We start from the raw sequence: 16,406 nt of genomic DNA, 5'->3' as shown, positions 1-16,406 counted from the left end.
CAAAGGCAGGTATATGGAGTTAGATCACAGATCAGCCATGATCTTATCAAATGGCGGAGCAGGCACGAGGGGCTGAATGGCCTACTCCTGTTCCTATGTTCCTATCCCACTACTCTCAGTGTCTATTCTCCATATCCCACCGTTCCCAGTGTCTATGCTCCACATCATGAATATTTAGAGGAAAGAAACCCCCAAAACATTTTAATTTCCTCTGTGTGCCACTGTTTTCCTCTGTTTATTCTGCATATCCCACTGTTTTCATGTTTATCTTGTATATCACACTGTTTTTCTGTATTTATTCTGTAAATCCCAGTTTTCCTGCTTATACTCGCTATATCCATTTTCCTGTTTTAATCCTGTATATCCCACTGTTTTCCTGTGTTTATTCTGCATATCCCACAGTTATCCTGTTATTATCTTGTATATCCCACTGTTTTCCTGTTTATCCTGTATATCTCATTGTTTTCCCATGTTTACCCTGTATCTCACTGTTTTCCTGAGTTTATCCTGTATATCCCTTACAAATATGTGCCTTACAAATCTGATTGAATTCTTTGAAGAAGTGACAAGGAAGATTGATGAGGGTAGTGCAGTGGATGTTGTCTACATGGATTTTAGTAAGGCATTTGACAAGGTCCCACATGGCAGACTGGTCAGAAAGGTAAAAGCCCATGGGATACAGGGAAATGTGGCGAATTGGATCCAAAATTGGCTCAGTAACAGGAAACAAAGGGTAAAAGTCGATGGATGTCTTTGCGAATGGAAATCTGTTTCCAGTGGTGTGCCACAGGGCTCAGCGTGGGTCCCTTGCTGTTTGTGGTATATATTAATGATTTGGACTTGAATATAGGGGGCATGATTGGCAAATTTGCAGACGACACAAAAATTGGCCGTGTAGTTGATAGTGAAGAGGATAGCTGTAGACTCCAAGACAATATCAATGGTTTGGTGGAGTGGGTGGAAAAGTGGCAAATGGAGTCCAACCCGGAGAAGTGTGAGGTAATGCACTTAGGGAGGACAAACAGTAAAAGGGAATACGCAGTAAACGGGAATATATTGAGAGGGGTAGTAGAAGTGAGAGACCTTGGAGTGCATGTGCACAGGTCCCTGAAGGTGGCAGTACAGGGAGATAAGGTTGTGAAGAAGGCATACGGAATGCTCTCCGTTATTAGCCAAGGTATAGAATACAAAAGCAGGGATGTAATGATGGAACTGTATAAAATGCTGGTAAGGCCACAGCTGGAGTATTGTGTGCAGTTCTGGTCGCCATATTACAGGAAGGACGTAATTGCTCTGGAGAGAGTGCAGAGAAGATTTACAAGAATGTTGCCAGGGCTTGAAAATTGCAGCTACGAGGAGAGATGGGATAGGCTGGGGTTGTTTTCCTTGGAGCAGAGGAGGCTGAGGGGAGACTTGATTGAGGTGTACAAAATTATGAGGGGCCCAGATAGAGTTGACAGGAAGTACCTGTTTACCCTAGCGGAGAGTTCAAGAACTAGATTTAAGCTGATTGTCGGAAGGATTAGGGGGGACATGAGGAAAAACATTTTTACCCAGAGGGTGGTGGGTGTATGGAATTCACTGCCCGAATTGGTGGTAGAGGCAGGGACCCTCAACCCTTTTAGAAAATACCTGGACCTGCACCTAAAGTGCTATAAGCTGCAGGGCTACGGACTGGGTGCTGGAAGGTGGGATTAGAATGGGCACCTGGTTGTTCTTCGAGCTGGCACGGACACGATGGGCCGAATGGCCCCCTTCTGTGCTGTATCTTTTCTATGGTTCTATTCTATCCCACTGTTGTCCTTTGTTTATCCAGCATATGCCACTGTTTCCTGCTTATACTCTTTATATCCCACTGTTGTCCTGTGTTTATCCAGCATATGCCAGTTTTCTGCGTGTATCCTGTATATCCCGTTGTTTTCCTTAGTGTACCCTGTATATCCCACTGTTTTCCTGTTTATGGTCTCTAGATCCCAGTTTTCCTGTTTATACACTCTGTATCCTACAGTTTCCCTGTGTATCCCAGTTTTCCTGTGTTTTTTTCTGCATATCCCATTGTTTGCCAGTGTGCATTTTTTGTGCCTAACTTTCGTTGAGTGCCGGCCTGGCAGTCACTGGGAGTGCGCCTGGCAGTCACTGGGAGTGCGCCTGGCAGTCACTGGGAGTGCGCCTGGCAGTCACTGGGAGTGCGCCTGGCAGTCACTGGGAGTGCGCCTGGCAGTCACTGGGAGTGCGCCTGGCAGTCACTGGGAGTGCGCCTGGCAGTCATCAGCAGGTGTTGAGTATGCCTGTGGTTCTCTTACCTTGGAAGAGGCAGCTCTTTCAATGGCAGGCTCCAGGATGTGCACCCGCTTCAATTTGATGTTGTAAATCACTCCATCCTCCAGCTCCTCACCCCAATCCTGTACTGGGTTCTATCAGAAGAATGAATGTGGGTAAATAGTGCAGCTACTTTCAGGGTGTGAGTGTGGCCCACAGTGTGTGCTTATGTGGAGGATGTGAATGTGGTCCATCCAATATTGATACCAGGCAATAGGGCCCAGTATCCCACATTGATGCCAGAGTATGGGGCACAGTATCCAACATCAATACCCAGGGTATGGAGCACTGTATCCAACATCAATACCCAGGGTATGGAGCACTGTATCCAACATCAATACCCAGAGTATGGAGCACAGTATCCAACATCAATACCCAGAGTATGGAGCACTGTATCCAACATCAATACCCAGGATATGGAGCACAGTATCCAACATCAATACCCGGGATATGGTGCACAGTATCCAACATCAATACCCGGGATATGGAGCACAGTATCCAACATCAATACCCAGAGTATGGAGCACTGTATCCAACATCAATACCCAGGATATGGAGCACAGTATCCAACATCAATACCCAGGATATGGAGCACTGTATCCAACATCAATACCCAGGGTATGGAGCACAGTATCCAACATCAATACCCAGGGTATGGAGCACAGTATCCAACATCAATACCCGGGATATGGAGCACAGTATCCAACATCAATACCCAGGGTATGGAGCACAGTATCCAACATCAATACCCAGGGTATGGAGCACAGTATCCAACATCAATACCCAGGGTATGGAGCACAGTATCCAACATCAATACCCGGGATATGGAGCACAGTATCCAACATCAATACCCAGGGTATGGAGCACTGTATCCAACATCAATACCCAGGGTATGGAGCACTGTATCCAACATCAATACCCAGAGTATGGAGCACAGTATCCATCAATACCCGGGATATGGAGCACTGTATCCAACATCAATACCCAGGGTATGGAGCACTGTATCCAACAACACCCAGAGTATGGAGCACAGTATCCAACATCAATACCCAGGGTATGGAGCACTGTATCCAACATCAATACCCAGGGTATGGAGCACTGTATCCAACATCAATACCCAGAGCATGGAGCACAGTATCCAACATCAATACCCAGGGTATGGAGCACTGTATCCAACATCAATACCCAGGGTATGGAGCACTGTATCCAACATCAATACCCAGGGTATGGAGCACAGTATCCAACATCAATACCCAGGGTATGGAGCACAGTATCCAACATCAATACCCAGGGTATGGAGCACAGTATCCAACATCAATACCCAGGGTATGGAGCACAGTATCCAACATCAATACCCAGGGTATGGAGCACTGTATCCAACATCAATACCCAGGGTATGGAGCACTGTATCCAACATCAATACCCAGAGTATGGAGCACTGTATCCATCAATACCCAGGATATGGAGCACAGTATCCAACATCAATACCCAGGATATGGAGCACTGTATCCAACATCAATACCCAGAGTATGGAGCACAGTATCCATCAATACCCGGGATATGGAGCACAGTATCCAACATCAATACCCAGGGTATGGAGCACTGTATCCAACAACACCCAGAGTATGGAGCACAGTATCCAACATCAATACCCAGGGTATGGAGCACTGTATCCAACAACACCCAGAGTATGGAGCACTGTATCCAACATCAATACCCAGGGTATGGAGCACTGTATCCAACATCAATACCCAGGGTATGGAGCACTGTATCCAACATCAATACCCAGAGCATGGAGCACAGTATCCAACATCAATACCCAGGGTATGGAGCACTGTATCCAACATCAATACCCAGGGTATGGAGCACTGTATCCAACATCAATACCCAGGGTATGGAGCACTGTATCCAACATCAATACCCAGGGTATGGAGCACAGTATCCAACATCAATACCCAGGGTATGGAGCACTGTATCCAACATCAATACCCAGAGCATGGAGCACAGTATCCAACATCAATACCCAGAGCATGGAGCACTGTATCCAACATCAATACCCAGGATATGGAGCACTGTATCCATCAATACCCAGGGTATGGAGCACTGTATCCATCAATACCCAGGGTATGGAGCACTGTATCCAACATCAATACCCAGGGTATGGAGCACTGTATCCAACATCAATACCCAGAGTATGGAGCACAGTATCCAACATCAATACCCAGAGTATGGAGCACTGTATCCAACATCAATACCCAGGATATGGAGCACAGTATCCAACATCAATACCCGGGATATGGTGCACAGTATCCAACATCAATACCCGGGATATGGAGCACAGTATCCAACATCAATACCCAGGGTATGGAGCACTGTATCCAACATCAATACCCAGAGTATGGAGCACAGTATCCAACATCAATACCCGGGATATGGAGCACAGTATCCAACATCAATACCCAGGGTATGGAGCACAGTATCCAACATCAATACCCAGAGTATGGAGCACTGTATCCAACATCAATACCCAGGATATGGAGCACAGTATCCAACATCAATACCCAGGATATGGAGCACTGTATCCAACATCAATACCCAGGGTATGGAGCACAGTATCCAACATCAATACCCAGGGTATGGAGCACAGTATCCAACATCAATACCCGGGATATGGAGCACAGTATCCAACATCAATACCCAGGGTATGGAGCACAGTATCCAACATCAATACCCAGGGTATGGAGCACAGTATCCAACATCAATACCCGGGATATGGAGCACAGTATCCAACATCAATACCCAGGGTATGGAGCACTGTATCCAACATCAATACCCAGGGTATGGAGCACTGTATCCAACATCAATACCCAGAGTATGGAGCACAGTATCCATCAATACCCGGGATATGGAGCACTGTATCCAACATCAATACCCAGGGTATGGAGCACTGTATCCAACAACACCCAGAGTATGGAGCACAGTATCCATCAATACCCGGGATATGGAGCACAGTATCCAACATCAATACCCAGGGTATGGAGCACTGTATCCAACAACACCCAGAGTATGGAGCACTGTATCCAACATCAATACCCAGGGTATGGAGCACTGTATCCAACATCAATACCCAGAGCATGGAGCACAGTATCCAACATCAATACCCAGGGTATGGAGCACTGTATCCAACATCAATACCCAGGGTATGGAGCACAGTATCCAACATCAATACCCAGGGTATGGAGCACTGTATCCAACATCAATACCCAGGGTATGGAGCACTGTATCCAACATCAATACCCAGGGTATGGAGCACTGTATCCAACATCAATACCCAGGGTATGGAGCACAGTATCCAACATCAATACCCAGGGTATGGAGCACAGTATCCAACATCAATACCCAGGGTATGGAGCACAGTATCCAACATCAATACCCAGGGTATGGAGCACAGTATCCAACATCAATACCCAGGGTATGGAGCACTGTATCCAACATCAATACCCAGGGTATGGAGCACTGTATCCAACATCAATACCCAGAGTATGGAGCACTGTATCCATCAATACCCAGGATATGGAGCACAGTATCCAACATCAATACCCAGGATATGGAGCACTGTATCCAACATCAATACCCAGAGTATGGAGCACAGTATCCATCAATACCCGGGATATGGAGCACAGTATCCAACATCAATACCCAGGGTATGGAGCACTGTATCCAACAACACCCAGAGTATGGAGCACAGTATCCAACATCAATACCCAGGGTATGGAGCACTGTATCCAACAACACCCAGAGTATGGAGCACTGTATCCAACATCAATACCCAGGGTATGGAGCACTGTATCCAGCATCAATACCCAGAGCATGGAGCACAGTATCCAACATCAATACCCAGGGTATGGAGCACTGTATCCAACATCAATACCCAGGGTATGGAGCACTGTATCCAACATCAATACCCAGGGTATGGAGCACTGTATCCAACATCAATACCCAGGGTATGGAGCACAGTATCCAACATCAATACCCAGGGTATGGAGCACTGTATCCAACATCAATACCCAGAGCATGGAGCACAGTATCCAACATCAATACCCAGAGCATGGAGCACTGTATCCAACATCAATACCCAGGATATGGAGCACTGTATCCATCAATACCCAGGGTATGGAGCACTGTATCCATCAATACCCAGGGTATGGAGCACTGTATCCAACATCAATACCCAGGGTATGGAGCACTGTATCCAACATCAATACCCAGGGTATGGAGCACTGTATCCAACATCAATACCCAGGGTATGGAGCACTGTATCCAACATCAATACCCAGGGTATGGAGCACAGTATCCAACATCAATACCCAGGGTATGGAGCACTGTATCCAACATCAATACCCAGAGCATGGAGCACAGTATCCAACATCAATACCCAGAGCATGGAGCACTGTATCCAACATCAATACCCAGGATATGGAGCACTGTATCCATCAATACCCAGGGTATGGAGCACTGTATCCATCAATACCCAGGGTATGGAGCACTGTATCCAACATCAATACCCAGGGTATGGAGCACTGTATCCAACATCAATACCCAGGGTATGGAGCACTGTATCCAACATCAATACCCAGGGTATGGAGCACTGTATCCAACATCAATGGGATAAGAACAGATCTGGGCCGGGTAAACTGGAATAAAAGATTGGCAGACAAAACTGTAATTGAACAATGGGCAGCCTTTAAAGAGGTGATGGTTCGGGTACAGTCTAGGCACATTACAACGAGGGAGAAAGGTAGAGCAACTAAAGCCAGAGCTCCCTGGATGACAAAAGAGATAGAGAATAAGATGAAATGGAAAAAAAGCGGCATATGACAGTTGTCAGGTTGATAACACAAGTGAGAACCAGGCGGAATATAGAAAGTTCAGAGGGGCAGTGAAAAAGGAAGAGGGGCAAAGATAGAGTATGAGAATAAACTGGCGGCCAACATAAAAGGAAATCCAAAAGTCTTCTACATATAAGCAGTAAACGGGTAGTAAGAGGAGGGGTGGGGCCGATTAGGGTCCATTAAAGGAGATCTGCTCATGGAGGCAGAGGGCATGGCCGAGGCACTAAATAAGTACTTTGCATCTGTCTTTACCAAGGAAGAAGATGCTGCCAGAGTCTCAGAAAAGGAAGATATAGTTAAGATACTGGATGGGCTAAAAATTGATAAAGAAGAGGTACTAGAAAGGCTAGCTGTACTTAAAGTAGATAAGTCACCTGGTCCGGATGGGATGCATCCTAGGTTGCTAAGGGAAGTAAGGGTGGAAATTGCGGAGGAACTGGCCATAATCTTCCAAACATCCGTAGATACAGGGGTGGTACCAGAGGACTGGAGAATTTCAAATGTTACACCCTTGTTCAAAAATGGGTGTAAGGATAAACCCAGCAACTATAGGCCAGTCGGTTTAACCTCAGTGGTGGGGAAACTTTTAGAAACAATAATCCGGGACAGAATTAGGGATGGGCAATAAATGCTGGCCTTGTCAGCGACGCCCACATCCCATGAATGTTAATTTTTTTTATTCAGTCACTTGGATGAATGTGGATTGATTAGGGAAAGCCAGCACAGATTTGTTAAAGGCAAATTGTGTTAAACGAACCTGATAGAGGTAACTAAGAGGGTAGATGAGGACAATGCAGTTGATGTGGTGTGTGTGGGCTTTCAAAAGGTGTTTGATAAAGTGCCGCACGGTAGGCTTATTATTAAGACTACGGCCCATGGAATAAATGGGGCAGTAGCAACATGGATACAGAATTGGCTAAGTGAAAGGAAACAGAGAGTAGTGGTGAACAGTTGTTTTTCCGACTGAAGGGAAGTGTACAGTGGTGTTCCCCAGGGGTCGTGCTGGGACCACTGCTTCTTTTTATATATATATTAATGACTGGACTTGGATGTACAGGGCACAATTTCAAAATTTGCAGATGACACAAACTGGAAGGGTAGTAAACAGTGAGGAGGATAGTGATAAACTTCAAGAGGATATAGACAGGCTGGTGGCATAAGTGGACACGTGGCAGATGAAATTTAATGCAGAAAAATGCAAGGTGATACATTTTGGTAGGAAGAACGAGGAGAGGCAATATAAACTAGAGGGCACAATTCTAAAAGGGGTACAGGAACAGAGAAATCTGGGGGTATATGTGCACAAATCGTTGAAGGTGGCAGGGCAGGTTGAGAAAGCGATTAAAAAGGCATACGGGATCCTGGACTTTATAAATAGAGGCATAGAGTACAAAAGTATGGAAGTCACGATGAACCTTTATAAAACACTGGTTTGGCCAAAACTGGAGTATTGTGTCCAGTTCTGGGCACCGCACTTTAGGAAAGATGTGAAGGCCTTAGAGAGGGTGCAGAAGAGATTTACTAGAATTATTCCAGGGACTTAATATTTTGTGTCTGTCTTCATGGAAGACGACACAAAAAACCTCCCAGAAATACTGGAGAACCAAGGGTCGGGTGAGAATGAGGAACTGAAAGAAATTTGTATTAGTAAAAAAATAGTACTAGAGAAATTAATGGGACTGAAAGTCAATAAATCCCAAGGACCTGATGATCTACATCCCAGGGTTTTGAAAGAGGTGGCTATAGAGATAGTGGATGCATTGGTTGTCATCTTCCAAAATTCTATAGATTCTAGAATGGTTCCTGCAGATCGGAGAGTAGCAAATGTAACTCCATTATTTAAGAAAGGAGGGAGAGAGAAAACAGGGAAACCACAGACCTGTTAGCCTGACATCAATAGTGGGGAAAATGCTAGAATCTATTATAAAGGATGTGATAACAGGCCACTTAGAAAATAATAATAGGGTTTGTCAGAGTCAACATAGATTTACGAAACGGAAATCATGTTTGACAAACCTATTGGAGTTCTTTGAGGACGTAACTAGTAGAATAGATAAGGGGGAACCAGTGGATGTGGTGTATTTGGATTTTCAGAAGGCTTTCAATAAGGTCCCACAAAGGAAGTTGGTGAACAAAGTTGGAGTGCGTGGAATTGGGGGTAATATACTGGCATGGATTGAGAATTGGTTAACAGACAGAAAACAGAGAGTAGGGATAAACGGGTCTTTTTCAGGTTGGCGGACTGTGACTAGTGGGATACCGCAGGGATCGGTGCTTGGACCCCAGCTATTCACAATCTATATCAATGATTTGGATGAGGGGACCAAATGTGATATTTCCAAGTTTGCTGATGACACAAAACTAGGTGGGAATGTGAGTTGTGAGGAGGATGCAAAGAGGCTTCAAGGGGATATAAACAGGCTAAGTGAGTGGGCAAGAACATGGCTGATGGAATATTATGCGGAAAAATGTGAAGTTATCCACTTTGGTAGGAAAAACAGAAATACAGAATATTTTTAAAATGGTAAGAGATTGGGAAATGTAGATGTTCAAAGGGACCTGGGTGTCCTTGTATATAGAGTCACTGAAAGCTAATGTGTAGGTGCAGCAAGTAATTAGGAAGTAATTAGGCCTTTATTTCAAGAGGATTTGTGTACAGGAGTAAAGATGTCTTACTGCAATTATATAGGGCTTTGGTGAGACGGCACCTGGAGTATTGTGTGCAGTTTTGGTCTCCTTACCTAAGAAGATATACTTGCCATAGAGGAAGTTCAACAAAGGTTCACCAGACTGCTTCCTGGGATGGCGGGATTGACGTATGAAAAGAGATTGAGTAGACTAGGCCTGTATTCTCTAGAGTTTAGAAGAATGAGAGGTGATCTCATTGAAACATACAAAATTCTTACAGGGCTCAACAGGATAGATGCAAGGAGGATGTTTCCCCTGGCTGGGGAGTCTAGAATCAGGGGTCACAGTCGCAGAATAAGGGGTAGGCCATTTAGGACTGAGATGAGGAGAAATTTCTTCGTTCAGAGGGTGGTGAATCTTTGGAATTCTCTACCCCAGAGGGCTGTGGAGGCTCAGTCATTGAGTACATTCAAAACAGAGATCGATAGATTTCTAGATATTAAAGGCATCAAGGGATATGGGGATAGTGCAGGAAAATCACATTGAGGTAGATCATCAGTCATGATCTTGTTGAATGATGGAGCAGGCTCGTGGGGCTGGATGGCCTACTCCTGCTCCTATTTCTTATGTTCTTATGAGGGACTTTAGTTACGTGGATAGACTGGAGAAGCTGGGGTTGTTCTCCTTGGAACAGAGACGGTTGCGAGGAGATTTGATAGAGGTATTCAAAACCATGAAGGGTCTTGACAGAGTAGATAGAGAGAAACTGATCCCACTGGCAGAAGGGTCAAGAACCAGGGGACATAGATTTAAGGTGATTGGCAAAAGAACCGAAGGTGACATGAGGAATAACTTTTTTACACAGCGAGTGGTTAGGAACTGGAATGTACTGCCCGAGGGGGTGGTGGAGGCAGATTCAATCATGGCCTTCAAAAGAGACCTGGATAAGTACCTGAAAGGAAAAAAATTGCAGGGCTATGGGGATAGGGTGGGGGAATGGGACTAGCTGGATTGCTCTTGCATAGAGCCAGTGCAGATTTGATGGGTCGAATGGCCTTCTTCCGTGCTGTAACCTATGATTCTATGATCAATACCCAGGATATTGGGCACAGTATCCAACATCAATATTCAGGATATTGGGCACAGTATCCAGCATCAATATTCAGGATATTGGGCACAGTATCCAACATGGAAATTCAGGACATGGGGCACAATATCCAATATCAACACCCAGGTTATGAGGCACGGTATCTAATATTAATACCCAGGATATTGGGCACAGTTTGAAACATTAATAACCATGATATGGGGCACAGTATCTGGCATCAATACCCAGAATATGGGGTACAGTACGTGACATTAATCCCCAGGATATGGGGCACAGTATATGGGATACAGTATCTGGCATGAATACCCAAGATATGGGGCACTGTATCCGACATCCATATCCAGGATATGGGGTACAGTACCTGACATGAATACCCAGGATATGGGACACAGTATCAGATATCAATACAACAGATATCTGGCCCTAAGTCTATTGTCAGTACCTAGAATACACATTCAGGTCAAAAGATTTAAATCATTACCATTGTCAGTTCTTTCCTCATCTTCCGGTGTCAGTCACTCCAAGGCAGAACTGTTTGATTTTCTGAAAATTCAGGAAATCTTTACGTCTGTGAATCCTCAGCATATCGATTGCAGTTGGCACGCAAAGCTTCAATCACGTCACTTGTAGCATCCAATTATCAGCTACTAAACACACGAGTGAAAGTCATTCCAGGCTGCAGTTTGAGCCCTGTTTCAGGGTCACTGCCTGTAATTTAGTTTGTGGTTTAGGAGACTTGTAGGGAACAAAAATCACAAGAAAAATAAAAAGTGGTTGAAGTGTTTGTGACCAACACATGGAGCATGCAGGCTTATCGGCTCTGAACCTGTCCCCGAGAGACCGGCTCTTCGGATTTGATCAATCCAGTAAATGGATCTCTCCACACTAACCGGGTGCGTCGGGAACCCAAATGTTAATCTGCCTTTTTCTTTCAGATGCTGTCAGACCTGCTGCGTATTTCCAGCATTTTCTGTTTGTCGAACAGGTTTCCAGTACTCCTTTCTCTTGAACCTTTACTTGCACAGATTCCCGGAAGCTGTGCAGTCAGATTTCAAATACACAGAATGGCTTTTGCTCAAATATATTTGCAATATTTTAAACATGGGTCAAGAACTAGTTTAAAACAAACAGGGCCTCAAAATCAGGATTAAAATCAGCTGAAAAGTCAAAGTAAAATGACAGTATAAAGTAGCTCTTAACCTGGAGCTGGGAAGCGACATAAGGGCACGAGCTGCAGAAAGTTTAAAGTCCAGCTGGCAGCTTTAAACTGCGAGTGTGAGAGGTACTGTATGAATAACAAGCATGGGAGGAGTCAGTGAGGCTGGGGCCATCAGCAACAGAATGTCAGTGATTGAGTTCACACCCGATACACCCAGCACAGACTGCTTTCAGTTCGACATTTCATTGTGTTTGAAAAGTATCCTGAATAATCCAGACTCTTTAAGAACTGCATCAGTATGGGATGAGCATTAATGGCGTTTAAAAGGAGAGTACAGCACAGAGGGAAGGAATGTACTGAATTTTTAAAAAATTCGTTCATGGGATGTGGGGGTCGCTGGCGAGGTCAGCATTTATTGCCCATCCCTAATTGCCCTTGAGAAGGTGGTGGTGAGCCGCCTTCTTGAACTGCTGCAGTCAGTGTGGTGAAGGTTCTCCTAGTACTGATCATTCACGGTTGTATTCCGTCAATCACTGATAAAAGAAAGGCTTGCATTTATACAGCACCTTTCATGACCTCAGGATGTCATAAAAGCACTTTACAGCCAATAAAGTGCTTTTGAAGTGTAGTCACTGTTGTAATGTAGGAAACATGGCAGCCAATTTGCGCACAGCAAGATCCCACAAACAGCAATGTGACAATAACCAGATAATTTGATATAATGATGTTGGTTGAGGGATAAATATTGGCCAGAACACTGGAGAGATCTCCCCTGCTCTTCTTCCAATAGTGCCATGGGATCTTTTACGTCCACCTGAGGGCAGATAGAGCCTCGGTTTAACTTCTCATCTGAAAGATGGCCCCTCCGACAGTGCAGCACTCCCTCAGTACTGCACTGGGAATGTCAGCCTAGATTTTGTGCTCGAGTCTCTGGAGTGGGACTTGAACCCACAACCTTCTGACTCAGAGGTGAGAGTGTGACCCACTGAGCCACAGCTGATCACTCAGGGCTGCATTCTGTCAATCAAATTCACGCCATATTCTGCGAATGGACAAGCCAATACTTCAGATTGTTTGTGAAGTGGAAATTCATTCGCTGAGGACTATAAATTCCACTTAATCAGCCTATGGCCTACCCAAAACATGTTAATCTGTAAACAGTCTGACTCACCTTGAAAGGAGTTGTGCAAACAGCCAAACCTTCTCAAGAAATGTCAGTTAACAATCAGGAGATTAAATGTGTAGAGGGAAGCGATGCTCTTTCCCCACCATTCCCACTGCACGCTATATTAATTCAACAGTGTCAGTACGAGTGAAAGTGAGAGAGAGAAAAACACTGGGACCACCCAGATTCTGAGTTCCCATAAGCTTGGTGTTTGGGATCCATTCAGCTGAGGGAGACAGGTGCAATACCCAACAAGCCATCCGGTGCTGTGCCACTGTCTGCTGATTTTGACAGGTTCTGCTGGTGGGAGGCACAGGGTGGAAACCCCAGTCTGTGATGTGTAGCATTTGATGACATTCAGTTTCACGGATCGCAATGAGCCCACACTACAAGCACGAGCATCATTCATCTTTTATAATTATTCAGATTTGGTGCTGCAACAAATCTCACAATTCTAGGCAAGGCTCCGCTCATATAGCACCTCACCTGTAATGGGCACTAGGCCCCTGGGCTGGTAAAACAGCTTGGTTTGTTTGCTCCTTCATTAGTTGGTTTCACAGTAATCCACCAGTTTTACATTTTGGGGGTTTTTCAGTCAATGCCTTTCCTTTATTCCTGGTCGTGGCTGCCATTTAAATCACACCAAATAGATGGTGAGAATGGGAATTCCCGCAGATAGGTGATGGAGGCCAGTTTGTGAGGAAACAGCAAAAGCCGGGCAATGACAATTGAGGCATCTTGTCCACAATGGTCACTATGCATTTCTGGGCCTCTTCACACACACCTGAACATGTCAGAGGTCACCGGACTTCACTGCAGTCACTTCATGACACAGGGTAGCACCAGGTGATGCAGGAATACCTACAGACAACACCTGTAACAGGGATGGCTGTTCCCATGGAATGAAAGAGACTGACATCATAAAGCTGTCATGCAACTGGTTCCTTCCAAACCACGCCAGGAGATTACAGCCTCATCAGATTCTCTGAAATGTGTTTAAAGGAGCAACACCTTCATCGTGTGTGGAAAGGAGACATCAGCTGGACAGTGCACAGAGCTTTCATCGTTTGGCAGGATGCCCTCAAATGCAAGGCATCGCAGATGGCATCCATATGGGCATCAGGACTTCTCATAACAACCCTATGGCCAATATGAATAGAAAGGATTTGCACTCAGTTAATGTTCAGTTAATATCTGACCAGAGAAACATTATTATTCACATTAATAGCCATTATCCAGGAAATATCCATAATGCCTTCAGTATGCAAGTTTATGGTACTTGCAAGAGATACTGGGATAATGGGTCTTGGGAGATCAGGGCTACCCACTGGCTCCAAGGTTGCTGGCCCCACTGTAAACCCCTCTAATGGCAAAGGGCGTCTCAGGGTGGAAACCTGAGCATCTTTTTCCTATTCCTTAGGTGCCTTCTCTACCTGAAAGCTTCAGCTTTGGCATGATGAAAAGATGCGTTCCAAAGAGCAACGGTTGTGTAAATGCTTTAAATGATACCTTCATGAGGGTTCAGAAGTTCCTAACTTAGGTTTGAGCCATGTTTGATGGGCTGTGCGTAAGTGAGGAGCACACTACAGTCCATCTTCCTCCTCCCTCCTGATACCAGCACATTTCTTCTTCATTTGTAGCCAGGCAGGAAGGAGTTGGGTCAACTCGCTCCATTCAAAATGCACCAACTGTTTCTACTAGAGGGCGGCCTTCAGCTACCAATAGGGACGTCTTCTTTTGGTGCAGCTCCTCTACCAGATCCTCTAACTCTTTAGCATCAAAGGGAGCAGGTGCTGACAACAAGTTTTCAATGAGCCATTGTTAACAATTAATCTGCCTTTTTGCCACCACCATGACTTCCCCTTTAATGACTAGCTTTAGCCGTTTAAAACTGCTGTCTTGCTGCATTTTCTGATTTTGATCTCCTTGGAGCAGAGAAGGTTAAGGGGAGATTTAGTAGAGGTGTTCAAAATTATGAGGGGTTTTCATAGAGTAAATCGGGACAAACTATTTCCACTGGCAGGAGGGTCGGTAACTAGAGAACACAGATTTAAGATAATTGGCAAAAGAACCAGAGGGGAGATAAGGAGAATTCTTTTAAGCAGCGAGTTGTTATGATCTGCAATGCACTGCCTTAAAGGGTGATGGAAGAAGATTCAACAGTAACTTTCAAAAAGGAATTGGATAAATACTTGAAGCGGAAAAAGTTGCACAGCAATGGGGAAAGGGCAGGGGAGTGGGACTAATTGGATGGCTTTTTCCAAAGAGCCAGCACAGGCCAATGGGCCAAATGGCCTCCTTCTGTGCTGTATCATTCTATGATAATAAATCTTTGATCTGTGCCCATCAGGTTATGTGTACAATGTGAGCTGTCAATACCAGATTGTACAGTGTGCTACCTGAATATCCTCCAGTCCCCTTCGCACCATATTCACAATTCACCACAATTAATGGGCAGGAACTTCAGTGAGTCCAATCGTTTCCATGGCAACATCTCCTTGCACTGGATTTCCAAATACATGCTTGCTCCTTGCGGTGAATGGCGTAGAATCCTACCTCAATTATAATGTGAAAAGAAAGAAAGACTTGCATTTACATAGCACCTTTCACAATCTCAGGACGTCCCAAAGCGCTTCACAACCAGTGAAGTACTTTATTTTTGAAGTGTAGTCATTATTGTAATGTGGGGAAACACCACAGCCAATTTGCGCACAGCAAGGTCTCACAAACATCAATGTGATAATGACCAGATCATCTGTTTTAGTGATGTTGGTCGAGGGATAAATATTGGCCAGGACACCCTGCCCTTCTTCTAATAGTGCTATGGGATCTTTTACGTCCACCTGAGAGGGCTGATGGGGCCTCGATTTAACGTTTCATTTGAAAGACAGCACCTCCTACAGTGCTGCACTCCCTCAGTACTGCACTGGGAGTGTCAGCCTAAATTTTGTGCTCTGGAGGGGACTTGAACCCACAACCTTCTGACTCAGAGGCAAGCGTGCTACCACTGAGCCACAGTTGACACTGATGTGGGAATGAATGATACTCTCACTGAGTGGCCCAGTGGCTTCTCACATAATACCCCTGGAAGTGTTCGCTTTGACCGGTCATACAGCTTTATCTAATAAAGTGAGC

The 16,406-nt window shown here is 45.0% G+C and overlaps 1 protein-coding gene across 3 annotated transcripts in view; it reads right to left on the bottom strand.

Moving 5' to 3' along the window:
* Positions 1–12,141, bottom strand: part of LOC137304339 (ral guanine nucleotide dissociation stimulator-like 1) — a 66,164-nt gene extending 54,023 nt beyond the window's left edge. For all 3 annotated transcript variants that reach the window (XM_067972887.1, XM_067972889.1, XM_067972888.1), the window contains exons 1-2: positions 11,429–12,141; positions 2,304–2,414 (exon numbers count right to left, since the gene is read on the bottom strand). In XM_067972887.1, the coding sequence (XP_067828988.1) occupies positions 2,304–2,414; positions 11,429–11,449 (132 nt within the window). In that variant the 5' untranslated portion in view covers positions 11,450–12,141. The remainder of the gene's footprint in view (positions 1–2,303; positions 2,415–11,428) is intronic.
* Between the last annotated feature and the right edge of the window lie 4,265 nt (positions 12,142–16,406).

This window comes from Heptranchias perlo, chromosome 37 (assembly GCF_035084215.1).
Source record: "Heptranchias perlo isolate sHepPer1 chromosome 37, sHepPer1.hap1, whole genome shotgun sequence".
Taxonomy (NCBI): domain Eukaryota; kingdom Metazoa; phylum Chordata; class Chondrichthyes; order Hexanchiformes; family Hexanchidae; genus Heptranchias; species Heptranchias perlo.
This window is presented reverse-complemented; position numbering and strand designations above follow the sequence as displayed.